The sequence below is a fragment of the Odocoileus virginianus genome, chromosome 6, assembly GCF_023699985.2.
Source record: "Odocoileus virginianus isolate 20LAN1187 ecotype Illinois chromosome 6, Ovbor_1.2, whole genome shotgun sequence".
Classification (NCBI taxonomy): domain Eukaryota; kingdom Metazoa; phylum Chordata; class Mammalia; order Artiodactyla; family Cervidae; genus Odocoileus; species Odocoileus virginianus.
The window spans coordinates 49,746,391-49,769,801 of NC_069679.1; the positions used below are offsets into that span (position 1 = coordinate 49,746,391).

At 37.3% G+C, this 23,411-nt stretch overlaps 1 protein-coding gene across 11 annotated transcripts in view; it reads left to right on the forward strand.

The window, feature by feature from the left end:
- CEP152 (centrosomal protein 152) overlaps positions 1 to 22,491 on the forward strand; it is a 97,176-nt gene extending 74,685 nt beyond the window's left edge. For 8 of the 11 annotated variants that reach the window (XM_070469319.1, XM_070469318.1, XM_070469322.1 and 5 more), the window contains 6 exons: positions 3,611 to 3,778; positions 6,916 to 7,015; positions 7,885 to 7,988; positions 17,038 to 17,194; positions 17,438 to 17,541; positions 21,131 to 22,491. In XM_070469319.1, coding sequence (XP_070325420.1) covers positions 3,611 to 3,778; positions 6,916 to 7,015; positions 7,885 to 7,988; positions 17,038 to 17,194; positions 17,438 to 17,541; positions 21,131 to 22,170 — 1,673 coding nt within the window. In that variant the 3' untranslated portion in view covers positions 22,171 to 22,491. The remainder of the gene's footprint in view (positions 1 to 3,610; positions 3,779 to 6,915; positions 7,016 to 7,884; positions 7,989 to 17,037; positions 17,195 to 17,437; positions 17,542 to 21,130) is intronic. The other 3 variants (XM_070469323.1, XM_070469326.1, XM_070469328.1) reach the window with 1 other exon arrangement.
- The last annotated feature ends 920 nt before the right edge of the window (positions 22,492 to 23,411 follow it).

Consider the following 23,411-nt stretch of genomic DNA (forward strand, 5'->3'; position numbering starts at 1 on the left):
TGTGTATCCTCTCCCTAGGTTCATTTTACATTAGAAGACAGGGTTGCTGTAGGCCCTCATATTTCCTCCCTTTTCATGGTCTTTCTCCATTCATAAGTGACTCGTATTATAAAGGTAATAATGAAAATTTTAGTAGAGCGGTCATCTTTTCATTCCCTGGCTTTGTTGAGAAATCAGAGGTTACACATAAGAGAATTGCCAAATCACTGAGACTTTTCCATTCAGGTTACTGAAGCTTATTTCAGCTATTTTTAATAGAAATCTTTCTGAAGTGTATCAAGTGTTTCCTGCTGTATTTGGGGTTTTCTTCAGGTGGGGGGCAGTGTTTTTTTCTCTTCCTTTCTACCACCTGGCACATAGTGAATGGCACATAGTTTGTGTTCCTTGAGTATCTGATGAATTAATAATTTAACTTAGTGACTTAGAGTTGTTAGTTTGAAAAGAATTGCACCGTGCTGCAGCCCCTTGAGGTATTCAGAGCTCACTGGGGAATATGGGCATATACTGTCCATTTACTGGGATTTTGAACTAGGAACTGCCATACTCCTTGTAAATTACAGTCCTCTTAGGACATCCACCCCTTGGAGCCTGCTCCCTTCTCCCACCTACAAACTTATACATGTTTTTTCTGTTTCTTGTCTGCTGTCTCCATTGTAACCTGGAAAAGAACTAAGGCTTGCCAGAGGAAATCATGTACAGAGTGAATGACCTTAGTTTCCACACTCAAATTCAGTAGGCATATTACCAGAGTCCTAGAGAACATCTGCCTTTTCTAAGACATCAGTTGAGTGTTATTTCTCTCATTGTCTGACCAGAGACCCTCTTCCCTTACCTCTAGGTTCTAGATGGTTGTGAATATCTTTTTGCCAATTAAGTAAATACTAATTTAACAATTAGCAGGGTAATACTATCCTAATTTGTATTTTGTTTCCTACTTTTTAATGTCACTTTATGTCTGTTGTTATATTTAGAATAACTTGAAAGTTACTTCCTAATTTGTGAAATGCATAGAAATGAGTTTTAGATATCATTTGGCTTTTGGGAGGTCCAGTCAATATGAAAGAAATCAGTTTTGACTTACGACAAATCAGACTATAGAAGGATTTACATTCTTTCTTTAATCTTTTTTTCCCTAAAAACAAACACATTAACATTAGAAAGGGTTGAATAATCCAAAACATTTACTATGTGATCAAGCCCCTCATAGTCCTACTATCAGAGAGTACCTCTGTTAGTAGTGTGGTTATATTCTCTTAATATTTTATCATTTTTTAAACTAATTTAAATATTAATTATGAAATAATTGATACATGCAAAAAATATGTGTAATGCACAGGTAAGTTATCAACCCAACAACCAGGAACCCACTATTTGACTTAGGAGGTAGAACATCACCAGTACTGTTGAAGATGCCCGTGTTTCATCATCATTCTATCCCTGTAACTTCCCCACCAACTGAGGTAATAAATATTCTGACATAAAAAAAAAAAAATTTCGTTGCTTTTCTTTATGTTTTGACCAAATATAGGTATCCTCAAAAAGCTATTGCTTTCATTTGTCTTTTAACATTGAAAAATGGTTTAATACTTGTTTTAGTCTTTGTAACTTGTTTTTTTTCCACTTAATATTGAGCTTCTAAAATTTGTCTTTGTTAATGTATATGGTTCTGGTTCATTCATTTTCATTGTTGTATAGTATTCTGTTGTATGAATATAGTATAATTAATCTATTTTCTTGTCAATGGGCATTTGGCCTCGTTTCCGGTTTTACGAAACAGTGTCTTCAATGAAGTGTGTAAGTGCCATGTATGGTGATGTTTCATTAATCCTTTGATGTTTGTAAACGTAAATGATACCATTTGAAAGAAACTGAAAAGTAAGAGAGCTAAGAATAATTTTGCTGGGCCAATGTTTTTACATCAACATTTTAGATACTGGCCTCTGAGCCTGTGCCAATTTGTATTCCTACTTCATTATATCAGTTATATTAATAGTAATGATCTGTCATTTTTGTATATTACTTAAATTTTATAAACTTTATATGTTACTAGTAGCCATAGCTATTCCTTTTTTTTTTTTCATTTCAATAATAATTTTATTTATTTATTTATTTATTTTTTTCCATTTATTTTTATTAGTATAGCTACTCCTTAATTGTATACTTGCTCTATGCCAGGTTCTGTGCCAGACAATATTTGTACGTTTATACCTCCTGACAGTTTTATATCTTTTTTTTTTTTATTTGGAGATAATGTCAAATCTTACAGAAAAGTTGCAAAAATAAAAAGTTGCAAAGATCACTCATATACCCTTTACCTAGATACACTTAGTGATAGCATATTACCCCATTTGTGTTCCTCCGTGTGTACGTGTCTGTGAACATTTCATTTCTTTCTGAACCTTTCAAGGATAGATTATATACATTATAGGACTTCCCTGTTGGCTCAGAGGGTAAAGCGTCTGCCTACAGTGTGGGACACCCGGGTTCAATCCCTGGGTTGGGAAGATCTCCTAGAGAAGGACATGGCAACCCACTCCAGTATTCTTGCCTGGAAAATCCCATGGATGGAGGAGCCTGTTAGGCTACAGTCCATGGGGTTGAAAAAGTTGGACACAGCTGAGCAACTTCATTTTCACTTTCACTATATACATTATGCCCTTTTACCCCAAAATACTTCAGTGTGTATTTTCCCAAAATAGGGATTTTTCATATATACTTTAGTATAGTAAATTTAACATTAGATGAAAATCTGTGTTACATAGTTTTATCAATTTGCTCTTTGTATTCTAATTTTGTCAATTGATCTGATAAAGTCTTTACAGCATTTTTTCCCCTTATGGTACTGCAGCCTGTCTGGGGTCACGTATTATGTTTAGATGTCACGTCTCATTAATCTCTTTTAATCTGGGGTATTTCTGTGGCCTCTTTTTGCCTTTTATGACATTGATATTTTCGAGAGATATATTCTTCACTCTCCCCAACACCTGTCAACCCCTGGCTTTTAATAGAACTTTCCTCATTTTGAATTTATCTGGTGTTTCTTCATGATTGTCATGGATTGTGTTTTCTTAGTTGGACCACTGCGCAGATGGTGTGATGCCACACCTGGAAATGTGTGATGTTCATATTTCTTGTTGTCCAGTTGCTTCACTGTATAATTACTGTGTTTTTTTTTTCTCCCTCACAACTAATAAGGAATCTGTGGGGAGATACTTTCAACACCGTAAGAGTGTCCTCCTCCTAGCAAAATATTCTAGTCTCATCTTGAATGTACCCTGTCTCAGTACTGTAGTCAGCCATTCCTTGAAGAACTCTGGCTCCTTTTAGTGGACAATTGTATTTGATACTAAGATCTGAGCATTGTGTTTCAGAGCAGTTTTTAAAATAGATGATATTATTCAATTTTCCATATTAGGAAACTGAGTCTCAGAGGTTAAGTAATGCAACAGCTGGTAAAATAAATAGTGAAAACAGGATTCAAATTCAAGTCTCTTTTTCTTAAGCATCATACTTTTTTCAGTTAGACTATAGCCTTTAATCATGTCATCTGGTTTCCTTCCTTCTCATAGTCTAATTGATATAAAAGTGTGCTATCATTTAATTTTTGCAGATAAGAAAAAGATCCTTGAAATTAAAGATTCATGCTGTGGACACTGCTTCCAAGAACTTGAAAATGCAAAGCAGGAATGTCAAGATCTGAAAAGAAAACTGGAGAAATGCTGTAGGCATCTTCAGCATTTAGAAAGGAAGCACAGAGCTGTAGTGGAAAAAATTGGAGGTTAGCATTTGAAGTAACACTGCTACAAGTGTAAATCTCTTGATCCTGGTTGGAATGTTCAAATGGGACATTTTAGTTAATGGAACCACTGATTATCTTTGGGAATTACTATATACTAATTTGGATCTTATTTTTATTAGGCAAATAATTATTACTGAACTTAGTCCTTCTTTTTTTGATTGAATAGCTTTTGAGTGTGTGTCAAGCAGTGTTCTAGGCACTGGGGGTATAGCAGTGAAGACATGAGACAAAATTCCACTTCTGATGGAGATATACAGGGCTCTGTTCTCTTGCTTCAAGAAGCTTATCATTAAAGGAGGAGAACTGAAAACATTAATGAATAATTGCAGCCCTGGGTAGCTGGCAGTACGTTCATGTAAACTAGGAAGAAAGGTTGTTAGTTGAATCTTCCTCCTATTAAAGTTAAGGAAGGCTTGACTAAGCCTTGAAAGATGAATGTGTTTGCCAAAGAGAATGGCATTCCAGGCAGAGGGAAGAGACATGAACCAAGGCGTCTGGGTCTGATGTGGCCTCTCTCCATCTGTTCTTCACAATGCTGTCGGGGAGTTGTCTAAAAGGCCCGTCTTCTGCCTTTTCCTATTGCCGTCTTGAAGAAGGGAGCTATTGGGCTCACAAGGCTGCTCCCTCTTACCTTTCACAGGGTGTTGACTTACACCCTGTGCTCTGTATTCCTTGCCTTTGAAATATTTCAGATGCCCGAGCTGGTCAGGAATTTTCTTTTATAATATTGTCATTCTGTCCTATGCTTTCCCCTCTCATTCTTGTTTTGGCCCTACTCTTGCCCATCCTTTAGAATTCAATTGAGAGTATATCTTGTCTGCAGAGCCTTGATTTTTGCCAGTGTGGGCTAGATGGGCTGCTTCCGTGTGGCCTCAGGACATTTGTCTCCTCCTCTGGTAACATTCTGTATTTCACTTTTTGATTACTTGCCCAACATCTTTTTAACTTACAAATTTGTTGAGATGGTATCTCATTTATCCTTATAGTCTGGTACCCATTATATACAAGACAGTAATAAATGCTTGAATGAAGGAAGGACTGAATGCAAGGGTCCCAAACAATGTTTCATTCAGACCCAGGCGGGTAGGTTCACTTTTTTCCTCCATCCACCTCTCTCATTTGCTTGGACAACAGTCATCTCTTTCTGCTTCCAGTCTTACTTCCAATCCATTCTCCATCAGGAAGCTAGAGCGGCCTTTTAGAAAAGTAAATATGACTGTGACACTCTGTTGTTTAAAGCGCCTCAGTGGCTTGTCTGGCCCTCAGTGTAAAACAAAATTTGACATAATTTAAGAAGCCCTTCCTGATCCCACTTCTGCCAGCCTTTCAGGCTCATGTCCTGCCCAGCCCTCTTATCCTCTCACAGAGCTGTGGCAGGGATTTCACTGACTCTCTGGGCCTTTGTGCACCTCTTCATTTACCAACAGCATCTGTCTCCCCATCCTGGTCACAATGCCTGGCTAACGCCTATTCGTCAACCCCCTGGCACATGATTTCCCTATAGAGGCTTTCCTAAGCACCCCAGACTTGGCTAGTTTCTTCTGTTAGACATTTCCCACTGCTCCTATGAGTTTTGTAACATTTGTCATCCTTGTGATTATTTAATGTCTGTATTCTCCTTTGGAGTGTGGTGGTGACAAAGGATTAAATCCTGTCCCAGCCTTAGCATAGTACCTGGCATCATAGCACACTCGGTAAACATTTTTGCCCAAGAGTAGCCACTTACTCCCATTACTGCTTCCTAATTCTGTTAAAGATAGGTCATAATTGCTTTAAGGCTGAGAAAGTGTTTTAGCAATTTTGAGCTAAAAATTTTAACTGCGTTTCCCGTGGTCTTTAACAGAGGCTGGAGAGCGAGTAAAGTTGTCCAACTGTGGTGGTAAATTTCTCTTCCTGGAGGAGGCTGTTGTAAAATTTGATGGAAATCAAGAAATTTGTTTTACATAACAAAATGATAAGGGCAGTAGGTTGTGGTTATTTACAGATACTAATATTTAGCACTGTACATTGTGATCATACAATGGTTATTCTACATAGTGTTTTTTGAGGCTGATTACTTCTGTAATTTGTGGACTTAGAAATAATCCAAGAAAGTTGATAGTTAGCTCAAAACAGCAAGCTAATAAAAGAGGTCAGGGTCAGCATTTAAGCCATTTGCTAATTTCAGTGTTTGTGTTAATGTAAATCTGCTACTTGATAAAATTTTTGCTATTTTGGTTGCTTTATTGTTTCTTAAATTCCATTTTCTACTGTCATGGTAGCATTTATTGAAAAGTAATGGAGTAAGAGTGAGTGGGTTAGAAATATACGAGCTGTATCCATCACTGGGAGAACAGAATGATTCATTCCCCAACTTGTAGGATGTGTTGAAAGGCTGGAATAGTAGGAAACAAGGGGTTCCATTTTCATTTTATTAAACATTGTTATTGCCAGACCTTGTATAAGGTGCTGTGCATTTACTATTTTATTTCCATTATAATCATCAAGGTCGATAACGCTATCCCCATTTTACACATTAAAAAACTCAGTTTCAGAAAGATTAGTTTGCCTAAGCTCATCCAGTGGGTAAGAAGGCCTTAAACTTGTGTCTCTCTGACTGAAATTTATGCTTTGTCCTCTGAGCCACAGGGACTCCATCAGTCTCCTTATCTTGTTTTTATAAGTTCAAAGAGTTGAAGATCTTATGTTATTTTTGAAAATGTTACCTACTTAAGCTTAACTTTTTTCTCTTAATTTTGTATTGAGGTGCTTGTTCAATGATCAATTTATATGAGCATAGACTGCATACCAGGGTCCATGAGGGACATGGAATTAGGAAACCTGTGTTTCTAAATAAAGCCTTCCATCTAACTGGAAGGCAAACCACATGCATATAAAGCAATTGGAGATTTATTCCAGGACAGTCTGTAACCCAAAATGAGTTGAAAATGGAATACAGATTTAAAGTGCTGAGAATATAGAACAGTGGGTGGTCAGATTTGGGTTTCTCAGGGAACAGTGACACAGGGAACGACTGGAAATTTGGCAGTCTCCTCTATGAACATTTGTGCTGGTAATTTAAGGGAAAGACAGAGAAAAAGAGATTGACCAATATACTATACACTTTCTTTTTTTAGAAGAGAATACTAAAGTCGTTGAAGAATTAATAGAAGAAAACAATGACATGAAGAATAAATTAGAAGAACTGAGAACGCTTTGTAAAACACTACCACCGAGGTAGACTTTTACTATTTCAAAGAAACTGTTTATTTCTGAGTATCTTTACTTTTTAAAAAAATAACAGTCCTATCAATATTATCATACCAAGAATATAAATTACTGTTACTGTTGCATAGCAAAAAGTATGGGGAAAAAAAAGATCTTTTAAAACTCTATTCCCAGCAGATACTCTTTTTTTTGATAGGTGTGGTCCCGTTGCCATTTACTTTGTTTTGGGTTCACGTTTATACAGAAAGGTTGTATAAACCCAGAAGATACTCTTTATTTAAAGTCTTTGGGTTGGGAAAATCTGCTGGAGAAGGGGGAGGCTACCCACTCCAGTATTCTTGGGCTTCTCTGGTGGCTCAGCTGATACAGAATCTGCCTGCAATATGGGAGACCAGGCTTTGATCCCTGGTTGGGGAGATCTCTTGGAGAAGGGAACGGCTACTCACTCCAGTATTCTGGCCTGGAGAATTCCATGGACTGTATATCCAAGGGGTCACAAAGAGACATGACTGAGTGACTTTCACCCTCACACAAACACATGTGCACATGTTTTAAAAATTGAGATTATTATATAAGCTACTTTGTGGCCTTTTATTAGTATTATAAGATAAACTCTTCCCCCATGCCATTAGATATACTTTATAATCTACTCTTCAGTAACTGCATAGGTTTTCATCATGTGGATTTATTGTGATATAAGTAACCGTAACACTTAAGTTTGCCTTTTTCTCCTAAATAATTATAGTAGAGATCCTCAGATGTGTATTTTTTAGCACACAGCTTGTTTTATTAGAATACATATTTATGTATATATTTAAAAAATTATATATGAATATTTTTCAAATTACATTTTTCACTTAATCTCTGTATTTTTTTAGGTCACTGTCAGAAGGAGCTATTGAAAATGCCTGCCTGCCATGCAATGAGGTGGCCTTGGAAGAACTTCGCGGGCAATACATTAAAGCTGTAAAAAAGATTAAGCGTAAGTCTCTAAAGAGATCCCTAAGGTTTCAGGGTGGTTTGGGTCTTTTTTGTAACTAATAGTAGTAATTTGGGGGAATTTTCTGAACTACCTTAATCTGAGATATTATGTTACCTGTTTTTAGAAGAGATCACTGATAGCTTTTCTAAATTATGTCATAATTTTACCCAAGTAAATTTGGGGTTTGCCACCAAAATTTTGGAAGTGGCACAATATTTTTATATTGTTAATTATCCTGGGTTTTTTTTGGACTAAAATGTATGTATAGATATATTTTAAAGTATAGTTGACATATATCACTATATTAATTTCAGGCCTGTAACGTAATTGATTTGGTGTTTGTTTATGCTGTGAAGTGATCACCACAATAAGTCTAGTTTCCCCATCACCATGCAAAGTTACAAAATACAGAATAGTCCCTCTTATCTGTGATTTTACTTTCATGGTTTCAGTTACCTGTGGTCTACTGTAGTCCAAAAACATGAAATGGAAAACTGCATAAATAGTAAGTTTTAAATTGTAGGCCATTTTGAGTAGCATGATGAAATCTCAGCCATCATGCTGTCTGCCTCTGGAAGTGAATCACCCCTTTGTCCAGCATATTCTGCCTATTGGTCACTTAGTACCCACCTTGGTTATTGGATCTACTGTCACTATATCGTAGTGGTTGTGTTCATAACCCTTCTTTTACCTAATAAAGGCCACAAGGTGCAAGAATAGGGATGTTAGCAATTCGTATATGCCAAAGAGAAGCTGTAAAGTGCTTCCTTTAAGTAAAAAGGTAAAAGTTCTCGACTTATTAAGGAAAGAAAAAATCATATGGTGAGGTTGCTGAGATCTACAATAAGGACAGATCTTCTCACAAAATGGTGAAGAAAGAAAACAATTCATGATAGTTTTGCTGTCACACCTCAAACTGCAAAAGTTATAGATACAGTGGATGATAAGTGCTTAGTTAAAATGAAAAAGACATTAAATATGCACAATAAGATATTTAGAGAGAGATCACATTCACATAATTTTATTAAATTGTTAAAATTTCTGTCTTACTAGTTACTGTTGTTAATCTCTTACTGTGCCTAATTTATAAATTAAATGTTAAGAAGGTGATGTATGTATCAGAAAAAAATGTATATATAGGGTTCAGTACGTGGTTTCAAGCATCCACTAAGGGTCTTGGGATGTATTCCCCAGGGATAAGAGGGGGCTGCTGTAAGTATTCTTCACTATAGTCACCTGTGCTGTACTTCCTCATCCTCATGACTTTGTACTTATCGACCCTCTGCCCCATTTTGCCTACTGTTCAACCCTCTCCCCTCTGGCAACCACTAGTCTGTTCTCTGTTCATTTGCTTTTTTTTTTTTTTAAGATTCCACATATAAATGAAATCATACAGTATTTGTCTTTCTCTGACAGTTCACTTAGCATAATGCCCTCAAGATCCACCCAGGTTGTCACAAATGGCAAGATTTTGTTGTTTTTTATGGCTGAGTAGTATCATTGTATGTCTATAACACCTTCTTTATCCATTCATCCACTGATGGATGCTTAGGTTGTTTGGATAGCTTGGCTATTGTACATGATGCTGCAGTGTACATTGGCACACATAGATCTTTCTGAATTAGTGCTTCTACTTTCTTTTGATATATATCCAGAAGTGAAATTGCTGGATTATGTGGTAGTACTATTTTTCATTTTTTGAGGAACCTCCATACTGTTTGAGTATGTTTGAGGAACCTCCATAGTGGCTATGCCAATCTACCTTCCCATCACCAATTCATAGGGTTTCTCTTTTCCTTCACATGCTCACTAACACATCTTGGTCTTTTGATAATAGCCATTCTAACAGCTGTGAGGTGATAACTCATTGTGATTTTGACTTGCATTTCCATGATGATTAGTGATGTTGAGCATGTACTTGTTGGTCATCTCTATGTTTTCTTTGGAAATCTATCTATTCCTCTGCCCATTTTTTAATCAGGTTGTTTATTTCTTGTTGATACTGAGTTGTGTGAGTTCTTTATATATATTTTGGAAATTAATCCCTTATTAGATATATAATTTGCAAATATCTTCTTCATTTATTTAATAGGTTGCCTTTTTATCTTTTTGATGGTTTCCTTTGCTGTGCAGAAGCATTGTAGTTTGATATAGTCTCACTTATTTATTTTTGCTTAGATTGCCACTGCTTTTAGAGTTGGGTCTAAAAAAAAATCACTGAGACCAGTGTCAATGAGTTTACTGCCAATATTTTCTTCTAGGAGTTTTATGGTTTTCTGGTCTTACAGTCAAGCCCCTAATCCATTTTGAGTTGATTTTGTATATGTTATAAGAAAGTGGCACACTCTGATTCTTTTGCATGTGGCTGTCCAGTTTTTCCGTTACCATTTCTTGAAGAGATTGTCCTTTTCCCATCATATATTCTTGCCTCTTTTGTTGTAAATTAATCAACCACGTGTGGGTGAGTTTATTTCTGGGCTCTATATTTTGTTCCATTGATCTCTTTGTTTTTATGTCAATACCACACTGTTTTTATCCTTTGTTTTGTTAATGTGTGGTATATTGCACTGATTGACTTGTGGATGTTGAACAGTCCTTGCATCCCTGGGTTATATCCCACTTGATCATGGTGTATGCTCCTTTTAATGTATTGCCCAATTTGATTTGTTAGTATTTTGAAGATTTTTGTGTCTGTGTTCATCAGTGATGTTGGCCTGTAACTTTTTTTTTTTTGGTGGTGCTCTTGTTTAGTTTGGCATCAGGGTAATGCTGGCTTCATAAGATGCGTTTGGGAATATCCCCTTCTCTGGTTTTTTTTTTTTACAAGAATTTGAGAAGGGTAGATATTATATCTTCTTTGAATGGTTGGTAGAATTTACTAGTGAAGCCATCTGGTTCTGGGTTTTCTTAGTCTAGCTAAAGATTCGTCAGCTTTCTTTTTTCAAAGAACCGGATATTAGTTTTATTGATCTTTTCTCAGTTTTGTTGTTGTTGTTTTTCTTTTAAGTAAACCTTGTTTTTTTCTCTCTCTTCTTTCATTAAAAATTTTTTTTATTGAAGTATAGTTGCTTTACAACATTGTGTTAGCTTCTGGTGTACAGCCAAGGGACTTATTTATATGTGTATATGTAATATATATTATACATAATATGTATATTATTTTCCATTATGGCTTATTATAAGATATTGAATATAGTTCCTTCTGATACACAGTAGGACTTTGTTATTTATCCCTTTTTTATGTATTAGTCTGTATCTGCTAACCACAACCTCCTAATTTATCCCTATCCCACCTCCTTTCCCCTTTGGTAGCCATAAATTTGTTATCTATGCCTGTGAATCTGTTTCTGGGTAGTATTTTTGGTGGTACCATGTGGATTATAGGATCTTAGTTCAGTGACCAGGGATCCAGTCTATGCCCCCTGAAGTGGAATTGTGGAGTCCTAAGCACTGGACTGCCAGGGAATTCCCTTTTCTGATTTGCAAATAAGTTCATTTGTATCATAGTTTAGATTCCACATATAAGTGATATCATATGGTATTGGTCTTTTTCTTTCTTTCTTCACTTAGAATGATAATCTCTAGGTCCATCCATGTTGCTGCAAATGGCATTATTTCATTGTTTTCTATGGCTGAGTAGTATTCCATTGTGTATGTATATATGTGTACCACATCTTTTTCCATTCATCCGTCAGTGAACATTTAGTTTTCTTCTGTATCTTGGCTATTGTAAATAATGCTGCTATGAACGTTGGGGATGCACGTATCTTTTTGAATTAGAGTTTTCACTAGATATAGACCCAGAAGTGGTACTGCTAGATTGTATGGTGACTCTAATTTTAGTTTTTTGAGAAACTTCCATTATGTTTTTCATAGTGGCTGTACCAATTTACATTCCCACCAACAATGTAGGAGGGTTTCCTTTTTCTACACCATCTCCATCTTTTGTTTTTTGTAAAATTTTAATGATGGCCTTTCTCACTAGTGTGAGGTGATACCTCACTGTAGTTTTGATTTACACTTCTCTAATAAATAATTAGAGATGTTGAACATCTTTTCATGTGCCTGTTGGCCATCTGTATGTCTTCTTTGAAGAAATATTTATTTAGGTCTTCTGCCCATTTTTTGTCATGGAATTTTTCTATTTTTTTATGTCTCTAGTTTATTTTTGTTCTCATTTTTATTATTTTCTTCCTTCTACTAACTTTGTCCCTTCTTTTTTCTTCTTTTTCTAGCTCCTTTAGGTGTAAAGTTAGATTGTTTAACATTGTTTCCCAAGGTAGGCCTGTATTGCTATGAACTTCTCTTTTAAAACTGCTTTTGCTATATCCAGTATATTTTGGTATGTTTTATTGATTTTTTCATTTATCTTTAGGTTTGTTTTTTATTCCTTTGATTCATTGGTTATTTAGTAACATAATGTTAAGTCTCCACATATTCGTGCTTTTTCCAGTTTCCTTTTTTGATTTTTATTTATTTATTTTTTTTTCTTTTTTATTTTTTTTTATTTTTTTATTTTTTTTTTTTTATTAGTTGGAGGCTAATTACTTTACATCATTACAGTAGTTTTTGTTATACATTGAAATGAATTAGCCATGGATTTACATGTATTCCCCATCCCAGTCCCCCCTCCCACCTCCCTCTCCACCCGATCCCTCTGGGTCTTCCCAGTGCACCAGGCCCTAGCACTTGTCTCATGCACCCAACCTGGGCTGCTTATCTGTTTCACCCTAGATAATATACATGTTTCAATGCTGTTCTCTTGAAACATCCCACCCTCGCCTTCTCCCAGAGTCCACAAGTCTGTTCTATACATCTGAGTCTCTTTTTCTGTTTTGCATATAGGGTTATCATTACCATATTTCTAAAGTCCATATATATGTGTTAGTATACTGTAATGGTCTTTATCTTTCTGGCTTACTTCGCTCTGTATAATGGGCTCCAGTTTCATCCATCTCATTAGAACTGATTCAAATGAATTCTTTTTAATGGCTGAGTAATATTCCATGGTGTATATGTACCACAGCTTCCTCATCCATTCGTCTGCTGATGGGCATCTGGGTTGCTTCCATGTCCTGGCTATTATAAACAGTGCTGCGATGAACATTGGGGTGCACGTGTCTCTTTCAGATCTGGTTTCCTTGGTGTGTATGCCCAGAAGTGGGATTGCTGGGTCATATGGCAGTTCTATTTCCAGCTTTTTAAGAAATCTCCACACTGTTTTCCATAGTGGCTGTACTAGTTTGCATTCCCACCAACAGTGTAAGAGGGTTCCCTTTTCTCCACACCCTCTCCAGCATTTATTGCTTGTAGTCTTTTGGATAGCAGCCATCCTGACTGGCGTATAATGGTACCTCATTGTGGTTTTAATTTCATACCGTTGTGATTGGAAAAGATACTTGATATGGTTTCAAGTTTTAAAAAGTGCATTGAGACTTGTGGCCTAACATGTGCTATATCCTGGAGAATGTTGTATGTGCACTTGAGGAAAATGTGTATTCTCCTGTTTTAGAGTAAAATAGTCTTTACATATCTTTTAAGTTCATCTAGGCTACTGTATTGTTTAATGCCAGTGTTCTCTATTTATTTTCTGCCTAGATGAGCTACCCATTGATGTAAATGGGGTATTAAATCCCCCTATTATTATTGTATCACTGTTGATTTCTCCTTGTAGGTCTGATCATACTGTTTTATATATCTTGTTGCTCCTATATTGGGTGAATAAATTTTAACAAATGTTATTTATATCTTCTTGTTGGGTTGATCCCTTTATCATTTTCTAATGTCCATCTCTGTCTTTTATTACAGTCTTTGTTTTAATGTCTGTTTTATTTAATATAAGTGTAACTGCTTCAGCTTTCTTTTGCTTTCTATTTGCATGAAATATTGATCCATTCCTTCACTTTAGCCTTTATATATCCTTACATCTGAAGTGAGTCTCTTTAACATTTCTTGTATTTCCTGTTTATTTTTTGTTTAAGTTCCCTCTGTGTTCATCCATTCTTATTAATGAGCATCTTTATGATCATTAGTTTGACCATTACCTTTATCAGGTAAGTTACTGAACTCCATTTCATTAAGGTTTTTCTCTGGGGTTTGTCTGGTTCTTTTATTTGGAACATATTTCTGTTTCTTCATTTTGCTTCACTCTCTATGTGTTTAATTCTATATATTATGTGAAATAGGAGAGCTACCTCTCCCAATCTTGAAGGGGTGATCACAGAAAGACTAGGGTGTGTTTAGGGTGCTGTGTCCTGGGGGTTGTAGATTGCCAAGAATGGTCTCTTCAGTTGTTTCATTCGTGTGGGGCCCAGAAACACAAGCCTTCTAGTCCCCAAGGCCAGGTGTTCAGGGGATGTCCCCCACTTGGACTGTGCACACCTGCTGGGTTTGGCGTGTCAGGGCAAGCAGGGAGTGCAGACGTGGGACAAATGGCTGCAGCACGACAGAGGGGGAGTGCAAAAATGGTGCCTGTGGGGCCGGCACTTGTAAGGTGGAAGTCGGGTGCCAAAATGGCTCCCGCGAGCACCTCTGATCCTAGGAGAGTTCTAACAGATTCTGCCCTTCTGATGGATGCTTTAAGGTCAGCAAGTGCATCTCCTTCACATAAGGTCTAGGCATGTATCATGCTGTTGTTTTTGCACTGGGTTCCCAACTTGAGCGAGTCTCTGAATGGGTCCTATAAGAATGGAATCTCCATTTCCTATAGCACTTTGTGTCTCTTGGATGTAAACCAAACCTTTTTGGTTTCTAAAACCAGATGTTTTGGAGGCTCATCTCTCTGTTTCAGGTCCCAAGAATTGGGGCATCTGATGTGGGTTCAAACCCCTTGCACCTCAGGGAGAAGCTTTGTTTTTGTGCTATTATTCCTAATTGTGAGATGCCATGTCCAAGGTGAAGGTTTTGACAAGACTGTTATCTACCTCTGCTACTCGCCTTGATATGTCTGCTTTGCTGTGGGTGACTCTTCTGCTAGTTCTCAGGTCATTTTCAGGGATAGTTGTTCCATATGTGGCTATAGATGTGGTATGTCCATGGGAGGAGGTGAATTCAGGATTTCCTATAATACCATCTTGAACTGCTTTCAGAATTTTTCTTCTTGGGCTCTAATATTAACCTAAAAATTTCATAAACTTACAACTTAAATCACTAGTCCCCCAAAAAATGCCATATGAATTTTAAATGAGTTACTATTTTCCTCCATAAGCTTTTAAAGATCATAGAAAATTAATGTTATTAGAAATTGTTCTGTGGTTTCTCATTATTTTCATAATGGATTATGTCATACATGTAAGTTTGTTTATCAAGACCTTTGTGGTACTAGGTGGTGTAATACATCCTACAGAATTATTTATGTGGTTTGTTTTCCTAGTAGAAAACCTCCCAGTTTTTAACTGTAATATTACATAGTTAGTATATATATATCTCAGAACAATACCAGTGTTTATGTATGAGATATGTATATTTGCCTTCTAAAGCTTGCATTTGTTTTAAACAAAATGAGTGGGAGATGTCTCAAGTTTCAAATATAATTGGTAGATCATCAGAATCATTCTGTAGATGCTTTGAAAATGCCACTTAGTATAAAGAATATGCTTCTTTGTTGTTGCTGTTCTAACAGAATCCATGTTACTAGAAAGAAATTAACTTTTTGTTAATAATTAATCAAAAAGTGAAATTTTAAGCGTCATTTTTCATCCTAATGTGATAACTTGTTGTGTATTTACATGTATTACATTTTAGAAATTGGTTGGATATTTTGTATTGACATGTACTCCGTTAAAATTTTTCCCACTTGAAATAATGAAAAATAGTCTTCCACTTAGCATTTTTACATAGAATGTGTAATTTCCAGGAAGAGCTTGCTGATAAAATGGGATTCCTTTATGAATTAGACTCCTTAATTCAATAGGGATGGTGATATTCAACCAGTAGGATGTAGCCCTGGATTTAGGACAAAGTGTTAATCTTAAAGAGTGGTTCAGTTGAGTTCATTTCAGTTCAGTTGCTTAGTTGTGTCCGACTCTTTGCAACCCCATGGACTGCAGCACTCCAGGCTTCCCTGTCCATCACCACCTCCTGGAATTTACTCAAACTCATGTCCATTGAATTGATGTTGCCATCCAACCATCTCATCCTCTGTTATCCCCTTCTCTTCCTGCCTTCAGTCTTTTCCAGCATCAGGGTCTTTTCTAATGAGTCAGTTCTTTGCATCAGGTGGCCAAAGTATTGGAGCTTCAGCATCAGTCCTTCCAATGACGTTCAGGACGGATTTCCTTTAGGATGGACTGGTTGGATCTCCTTGTTGTCCAAGGGACTCTCAAGAGTCTTCTCTAATACCACAGTTTGAAACATCAGTTCTTCGGTGTGGTAGCCCCAATCAAAGCACATTGAGTAAAAGATAAAAGGAAGACTTGAAAGCTGTGAACTGTTTTTAAGTGAAAATTTCAGGAGGCACCGTGAGTCTCAAATCTCTTCCTGCAATAGCATTTTGTATACCTCTCATGGATTCTAGTATTATATTTAGTTGGATATTCATAAGTGCTATGGAAAGAATTGAAGAAACAATGAAACATGGGTTTTCAGAGCACAAGTAAACAGAAGGCTGTGAATCTCTCCAGCTTATATTGCCTCCTTTCTCTGTGTCTACTTCTCTCTTCCTTGCTGCCTCACCCTTTCAGTATATTCCTTTTTCTCTTGTCTTAACTTGACATGTAATTGAAATGCATAAATTTCTGTGCCTCATATTAATGATAATTTCTTATCTCAGTGTTTAAAATATGACAGTTTCTGTAGGGGATATGCTATGTTTCTCTGACCATATTTGTGTTCTGTCATCTTTCTAAGTGGACTTTTAGGTTACTTCTCCTTTTAGTCTACTAAAATGGTGACCGAAATATTCCATTTTAATGATGGTGTTAAGCTATAATATTTAAGCTATATCTCCAGTCACTGCATCTCCCAGAAAATTGGTCTGAAGTCTGCCTCTCTTTATTTTGAAAAAACTGCCAATAAACATGCATTTTGTGGGGATTCCCCCCGCCCCCAGGTGATATGCTTCGTTATATTCAGGAGAGTAAGGAAAGAGCTGCAGAAATGGTAAAAGCAGAGGTATTGCGAGAACGTCAAGAAACCGCCCGAAAGATGCGCAAATATTATTTGATTTGCCTCCAGCAGATTTTGCAGGATGATGGGAAGGAGGAAGGGTAAGTTCTGTCTAAACAATGTGTCCTGAGAGTACCAGGACAGCATTTTGTCATTTTGTAAGCATTTTCCTTAGCCACAGAATTAACTGTATCTACGCGATGAGTAGAGGGTTAAGAGAGGCTTAATGTCTGTGCTGCTCTTAATGGTGGCAGAGCATATAGGAAAACAGAAGTCCTGGGGCTAAGGAAACTCATTTTCTTCCTCTACACGCTATTAATTTTATTTTCTGGAATTCCCCACAGGGCTGAGAAGAAGATCATCAGTGCTGCTAGCAAGCTTGCTATGATGGCAAAATTGCTGGAAACACCTATTTCTAATAGATCCCAGAGCAAAACTACACAGTCAGGTATGTGAAAATGAGTTACTTGAAAGATTTTTCTCTCTCTTTCTTTTAGATATTTAATATTTTTAGTAGGAGAATAGGGAATGTAAGGAGTGAGAGCTAATTTATCAAATTATATGCATATTTTACTTAAACTGGAAAAACAGTATAGAGTTTCCAGTTCAAGTAGGCAGACTTAGCTTGCCCATCGGCTTCATTTTGCTGCTTCTATCCCTAGAAAGGATAGAAAGGATTTTAAGTGACAATATAGAGAGAAAGAAGAAATTATGACTCAGCTTTTAAAAGTTATAATTGCTAATTCAGAGGCTGTGAGAAATCCCTGAAAGAAGAAAGGCGTTCTAAGATTGAAGATGAAAACCTCAGTTCAGAGCTCCCAGAAGATGACAGTTACAAGTGGGAGCAATAGGGAAACTGTTCCTCACAGGATGGTGGTGGTATATCCCAGAAGCAGGAAGCCTAGGGGATACCAATGGGGTAATTGGTATTCCAGAGCAACCAAAACCAGGTGGGGGCACCGTCTTTATTTCTGCTTACTTCCCTTTCTGAACCCCAGTATTAAGCTGGGTGAGAGCAACAGAAAACAGTCTGGGAACAGGGCAGTACTCTAGTTGGCTGCCCATACCAAGGAGAAACCGAGAGCTCACATGCCCAGAATATCAGCAATTAGATCTTTCTACTCTGCTGCTCGTTCATTTCCACTCCACTTGCAACTGCTTTAAACAACCAGCAGATACTGTGCTCAAGACATCTAAAAGATATGCATTCAACTGAAATTACTATATATTTCTAGAAAGCAGCACCATGAAAAAAGAAACCAAACTTAGAACAAGACATAACACACAAAAAAAATCCTCAAAACAGTGCTTACACCTATAGAAATAGAATTAATAGAACAAACAACAGGATGTGAGAATGTTAGAAAAATACAGTATCCTCAGAAACATGTAAGAGGATATTGTAGAGGAAACTAACAATATTCTAAAATTTATATTATTTTCAAGGAGAAGATGCAGATACTTATAACTCTGGAGTTTGCTGGAAAGATACAAGTTTAAGTATGTGTATAAAAATTTAAGGCTAACACGTGGGGAAACTAAGCCTATGCCCCACAACTGCTGAGCATGTACTCTCGAGCCTGTGAGCTGCAACTCCTGAGCCCGCCTGCCACAGCTGCGAAGCCCATGCACTCTAGTCTGTGTGTCACAACTGCTGAAGCTTTGTGTCCTAAGCCTGTGCTCTGCAATAAGAGAAGCTACTTCAGCGAGAAGTCCTCACACCCCAACTAGAATGTAACCCCCGCTCACTGCAGCTACAGAAAGCTTGTGCATAGCACTGAAGACCCAGCATAGCCAAAAACATCTATTTCTGCTTTATTGACTATGCCAAAGCCTTTGGCTGTGTGGATCACAATAAACTGGAAAATTCTGACAGAGATGGGAATACCAGACCACCTGACCTGCCTCTTGAGAAACCTATCTTCAGATCAGGAAGCAACAGTTAGAACTGGACATGGACCAACAGACTGGTTCCAAATAGGAAAAGGAGTACGTCAAGGCTGTATATTGTCACCCTGCTTATTTAACTTAATGCAGAGTACATCATGAGAAACGCTGGTCTGGAAGAAGCACAAGCTGGAATCAAGATGCCGGGAGAAATATCAATAACCTAAGATATGCAGACGACACCACCCTTATGGCAGAAAGTGAAGAGGAACTAAAAAGCCTCTTGATGAAAGTGAAAGAGGAGAGTGAAAAAGTTGGCTTAAAGCTCAACGTTCAGAAAACTAAGATCATGGCATCTGGTCCCATCATTTCATGGCAAATAGTTGGGGGGACAGTGGAAACTGTGTCAGACTTTATTTTTTTGGGCTCTGAAATCACTGCAGATGGTGACTGCAGCCATGAAATTAAAAGATGCTTACTCCTTGGAAGGAAAGTTATGACCAACCTAGATAGCATATTAAAAAGCAGAGACGTTACTTTGCCAACAAAGGTCTGTCTAGTCAAGGCTATGGTTTTTCCAGTGTTCATGTATGGATGTGAGAGTTGGACTGTGAAGAAAGCTGAGTGCCAAAAACTGATGCTTTTGAACTGTGGTGTTGGAAAAGACTCTTGAGAGTCCCTTGGACTGCAAGGAGATCCAACCAGTCCATCCTAAAGGAGATCAGTCCTGGGTGTTCATTGGAAGGACTGATGCTGAAACTGAAACTCCAATACTTTGGCCACCTCATGTGAAGAGTTGACTCATTGGAGAAGACCCTGATGCTGGGAGGGATTGGGGGCAGGAGGAGAAGGGGATGACAGAGGATGAGATGGCTGGATGGCATCACCGACTTGATGGACATGGGTTTGAGTAAACTCCGGGAGTTGGTGATGGACAGTGAGGCTGGAGTGCTGCTATTCATGGGGTCGCAAAGAGTCAGACACAACTGAGCGACTGAACTGTACTGAATAGAGAATTAGAACATATAACTTTCAAAGTAGTAAGGGTAAAACTTGGAAGAAAACATTTTCAATCTAATACTCTATAAAGGAAAAATACATCTGGAAAGCATAGGTAAATTGAAAATAATAGTAGATTGAAACAGCTGTCACACTAAACATGAGTTGCTTAAACTCAGTAATAAAAGAGCATAATTTTCAAACAGTTTTAAAAATTGTAGACGTATGTTATTTCAGATAAGACCATCATCAACAATTCAAAATACAGGGCTAGAGAGTGATATACCAAGCAATGTAGATTGATATTAGATAAATTATAGAGTTAAATACAGTATTAGGTAAATGTGAGTTAGCATTAAACTGACCAAAGTGAAAGTTCATAATGATAAAAGGTACAGCTTCCCAAGAAGCTCCGAATGAGAAGCTTTTTCCAAAGTTCAGTTGAACTTCTGGAAAGCAAGAAGCAAAGATTGTTCAGAAATTCCTGAGTTGAATGTTGGTAAACATTCTTCAAATAGAAGCACAAAGATTATTTGTGTAAATTTTGGAATGGTGATGTGAACCTTGGCTATAAAGGGACAGTGGCATATAACATGAAAAGTTTTCTGGATTTGGTCTAATATTCCCAGCAGTTGCAAATCCTTTATATGGATTTTAGGGGCCATAGTACCCAACTCCGACATATGATGCCTCTGATTCTATGCATTGTGGAGTTCTGCCTCTGATCAGATTTAGTATCTTAGCTAATTAAATCAGAAACTGTTTTAGCTTTGAAAGAATATGTTGTGTGTGTGTCTTGAATTGGGGTGGGGGGGTCCTTCCAGCAGATTTTCTTCATCAGAAACTCCATACTTGACATCAGAGCAAGTTGGAAATGTTGCAGTTGGCTGTTGAAATGCTGTACCACCTATTGCATAAAATAATAGATCAGCTGGATAATAATAATAGATTGCCATTGCAAAATTACTCAGCTTTATCATATATATATATGAGATTTAAAAATGTTCAGTATTGATGCATTTTCTTTGAGAATGATAAAATATATATGCATTGCTTGGAAATATATAAAAACATGTTTTTTCCCCTCCTCTTTCAGTGTTAATTTTCTGCTAATTCTGTTTTCCCCTAATTTTGTGTTCCCTTGTACATAGGAGTATTGCCTCTGACTTCAGAGAGGCTGACTGGAGTTGAAAAATTAAAAAGAAATGATGTGAATCAGAATATACCGTGTCACACGGAAAGCAAATCAAACAGTCTAAAAACTGTCCCCAGAAGTATGTGCGACCAAGTTCCTAAGAGGAGGGCTGCCTGTAACCTGCGAAGGCAGTTAGAGGATGAAGAGCATGGGGACGGGAAGCCCAAGTGTCCCAGAGAGTCGCACCTGGACTTTCAGTTCAGGGGTAACAGTCACAAACATGTAGACCTTTTGCCAAGGAGTGTTTCTCCTGAGTTTGTGCCTTGCAAAGATAAAGGAAGCTTAGGTTTACACAAGAAGGAAGACCTCCTTGGTGATCCTGGCTCCGAATCACTCCAGCTCTCAAACGCACACCCATTCCTTGGAACCTTTGGAAATAAAACTTCATCTAGATATACCCCTGATCTTTCTGAGTCTGAATCCACACACATTACTTTTCGAAGTCCTAATGAAAGACTTGGTTTAAAAGTATATAAATGTAATCCACTAATGGAAAGTGAAAACGCTGCATCCGAGAAAAGTCCAAGTTTGGTTGTGAAGGAAATTCCCGTAGAGGATGGAGGGGACCTGAGTGAGCCTTCAGGCTGGCGTTCCAGCACGGCCGCTCTACCCTGTAGCAGTCCTGAAGTGTCATTTTTGCATGGTGGGCCGCAAGACACCCTGGATTCGCTTGTTGAATCTGTGAATTTCAAACCGTTTTCAGCAGCCAGCTGTCTTTCAGACTCAGAGAAAAACATGATTCATCAGCCTACGAAATGTCAGAGTGGTCATGCTCAAGACCTGTCAGAAGAAATCACATATTCCCAGCCAGGGAAGAGCAGCATGACTCTTGGACACCCACCTCATCATAAAGCTGATACATTAAAGTCAGAATTCAAAGAACTGAGCAGTATAGTACCACCTGCCATGTGTCCGCTGCCTTCGAGAAAATTAATTGCTCCTCTGTCTAGCCAGCAAGATAGTGGCTTCGATAGCCCATTTGTCAATCTAGACTAATTGTTGTACAATATCTAAGAAGAATCATTAATATATTGACAAGAAAACTGAAGGGAAGACTTGAAACTGAAATATTTGTGGGCCCTACATATTTTGAGATGTTTTGGTAACATCTGACTATCATATAAGTAAAGTATTCTCATAAAATTACTTGAGATATTAATGTTGCCTTCATCTTCCAAAGACTTTGGTGGTGTGTGTGTAATCTACTTTTGGTGTGGTGCTTGTATTTGGTTGCTAAACCATCTATTTTTATTCTTATAAATTAGCTTTCTGTGCAGTTTTAAATTATTTAAATAAACTTGCATATGGTCTATAGAATTGTTATGAATTGTTTTTTAATTCACAATGTAGAAATGTTATGTTGGCATATTTGAAATTCATCCAGAAAAACATATCAATTTTGGTTTGTTATGTATGATCAGCCAGATTTAATTTTTGAAGTTAGCCATGTTTAATGAGTCTGTATATTTGCTCTGCACATAGTTTACCTGGAAATATCTGCTCAAAATTTTGATCCTGCTTTCAGTTACTGGAAATGAAGTATTACAAGCATTGCCACAAACTATGTACCTGTATCCTCACTTCATTATTTCAAAATTAGCTTGAATTTTTTTTTTAGTTGGCGTTTGTGTTATTTCAGATCTCCTGTGACATGCAGAGACTTTGTCTCTCTTATGGTTTTACAGTCTTTCCTTCTTCTGAAGCATTCCTTTTTAAAAATGGAAATAATCTTTGTCACACAGCCCCAAATTTTAAACTATTAGATTTTTATGTTCATTTATAGTGCAGAATTGGCTAACTTATTGATGCCGTGGTTGACGGTTACATTCTAAACCATGCAGAAATGAATGATCACTTGAATATGGTTACATTTTGTTTTTAATTCCTAGACATGGGTATTAAAGTATTAGGTGTTTGCAGGTATTTCCTGAAAATGCCATAGCTTTCACTCATCTGTCACCCCAAATGTATTATGACTGTATTTGTGGGTTTATCCTGTATATTTGGCTTCCCAGGTGGCTCAGTGGTAAAGAATTTGCCTGCCCAACGATCCCTGGTTCGGAAAGATTTCCTGGAGGAGGAAATGGCAGCCCACTCCAGTATTCTTACCTGGGAAATCCCATGGACAGAGGAGCCTGGGGAGCTATGGTCCTTCAGGTTATAGAGACAGACATGACTGAGTGATGGATGCTAACAAACTGATTTGTCCACCAGGCTAACTTTTATGATGGTTGGAT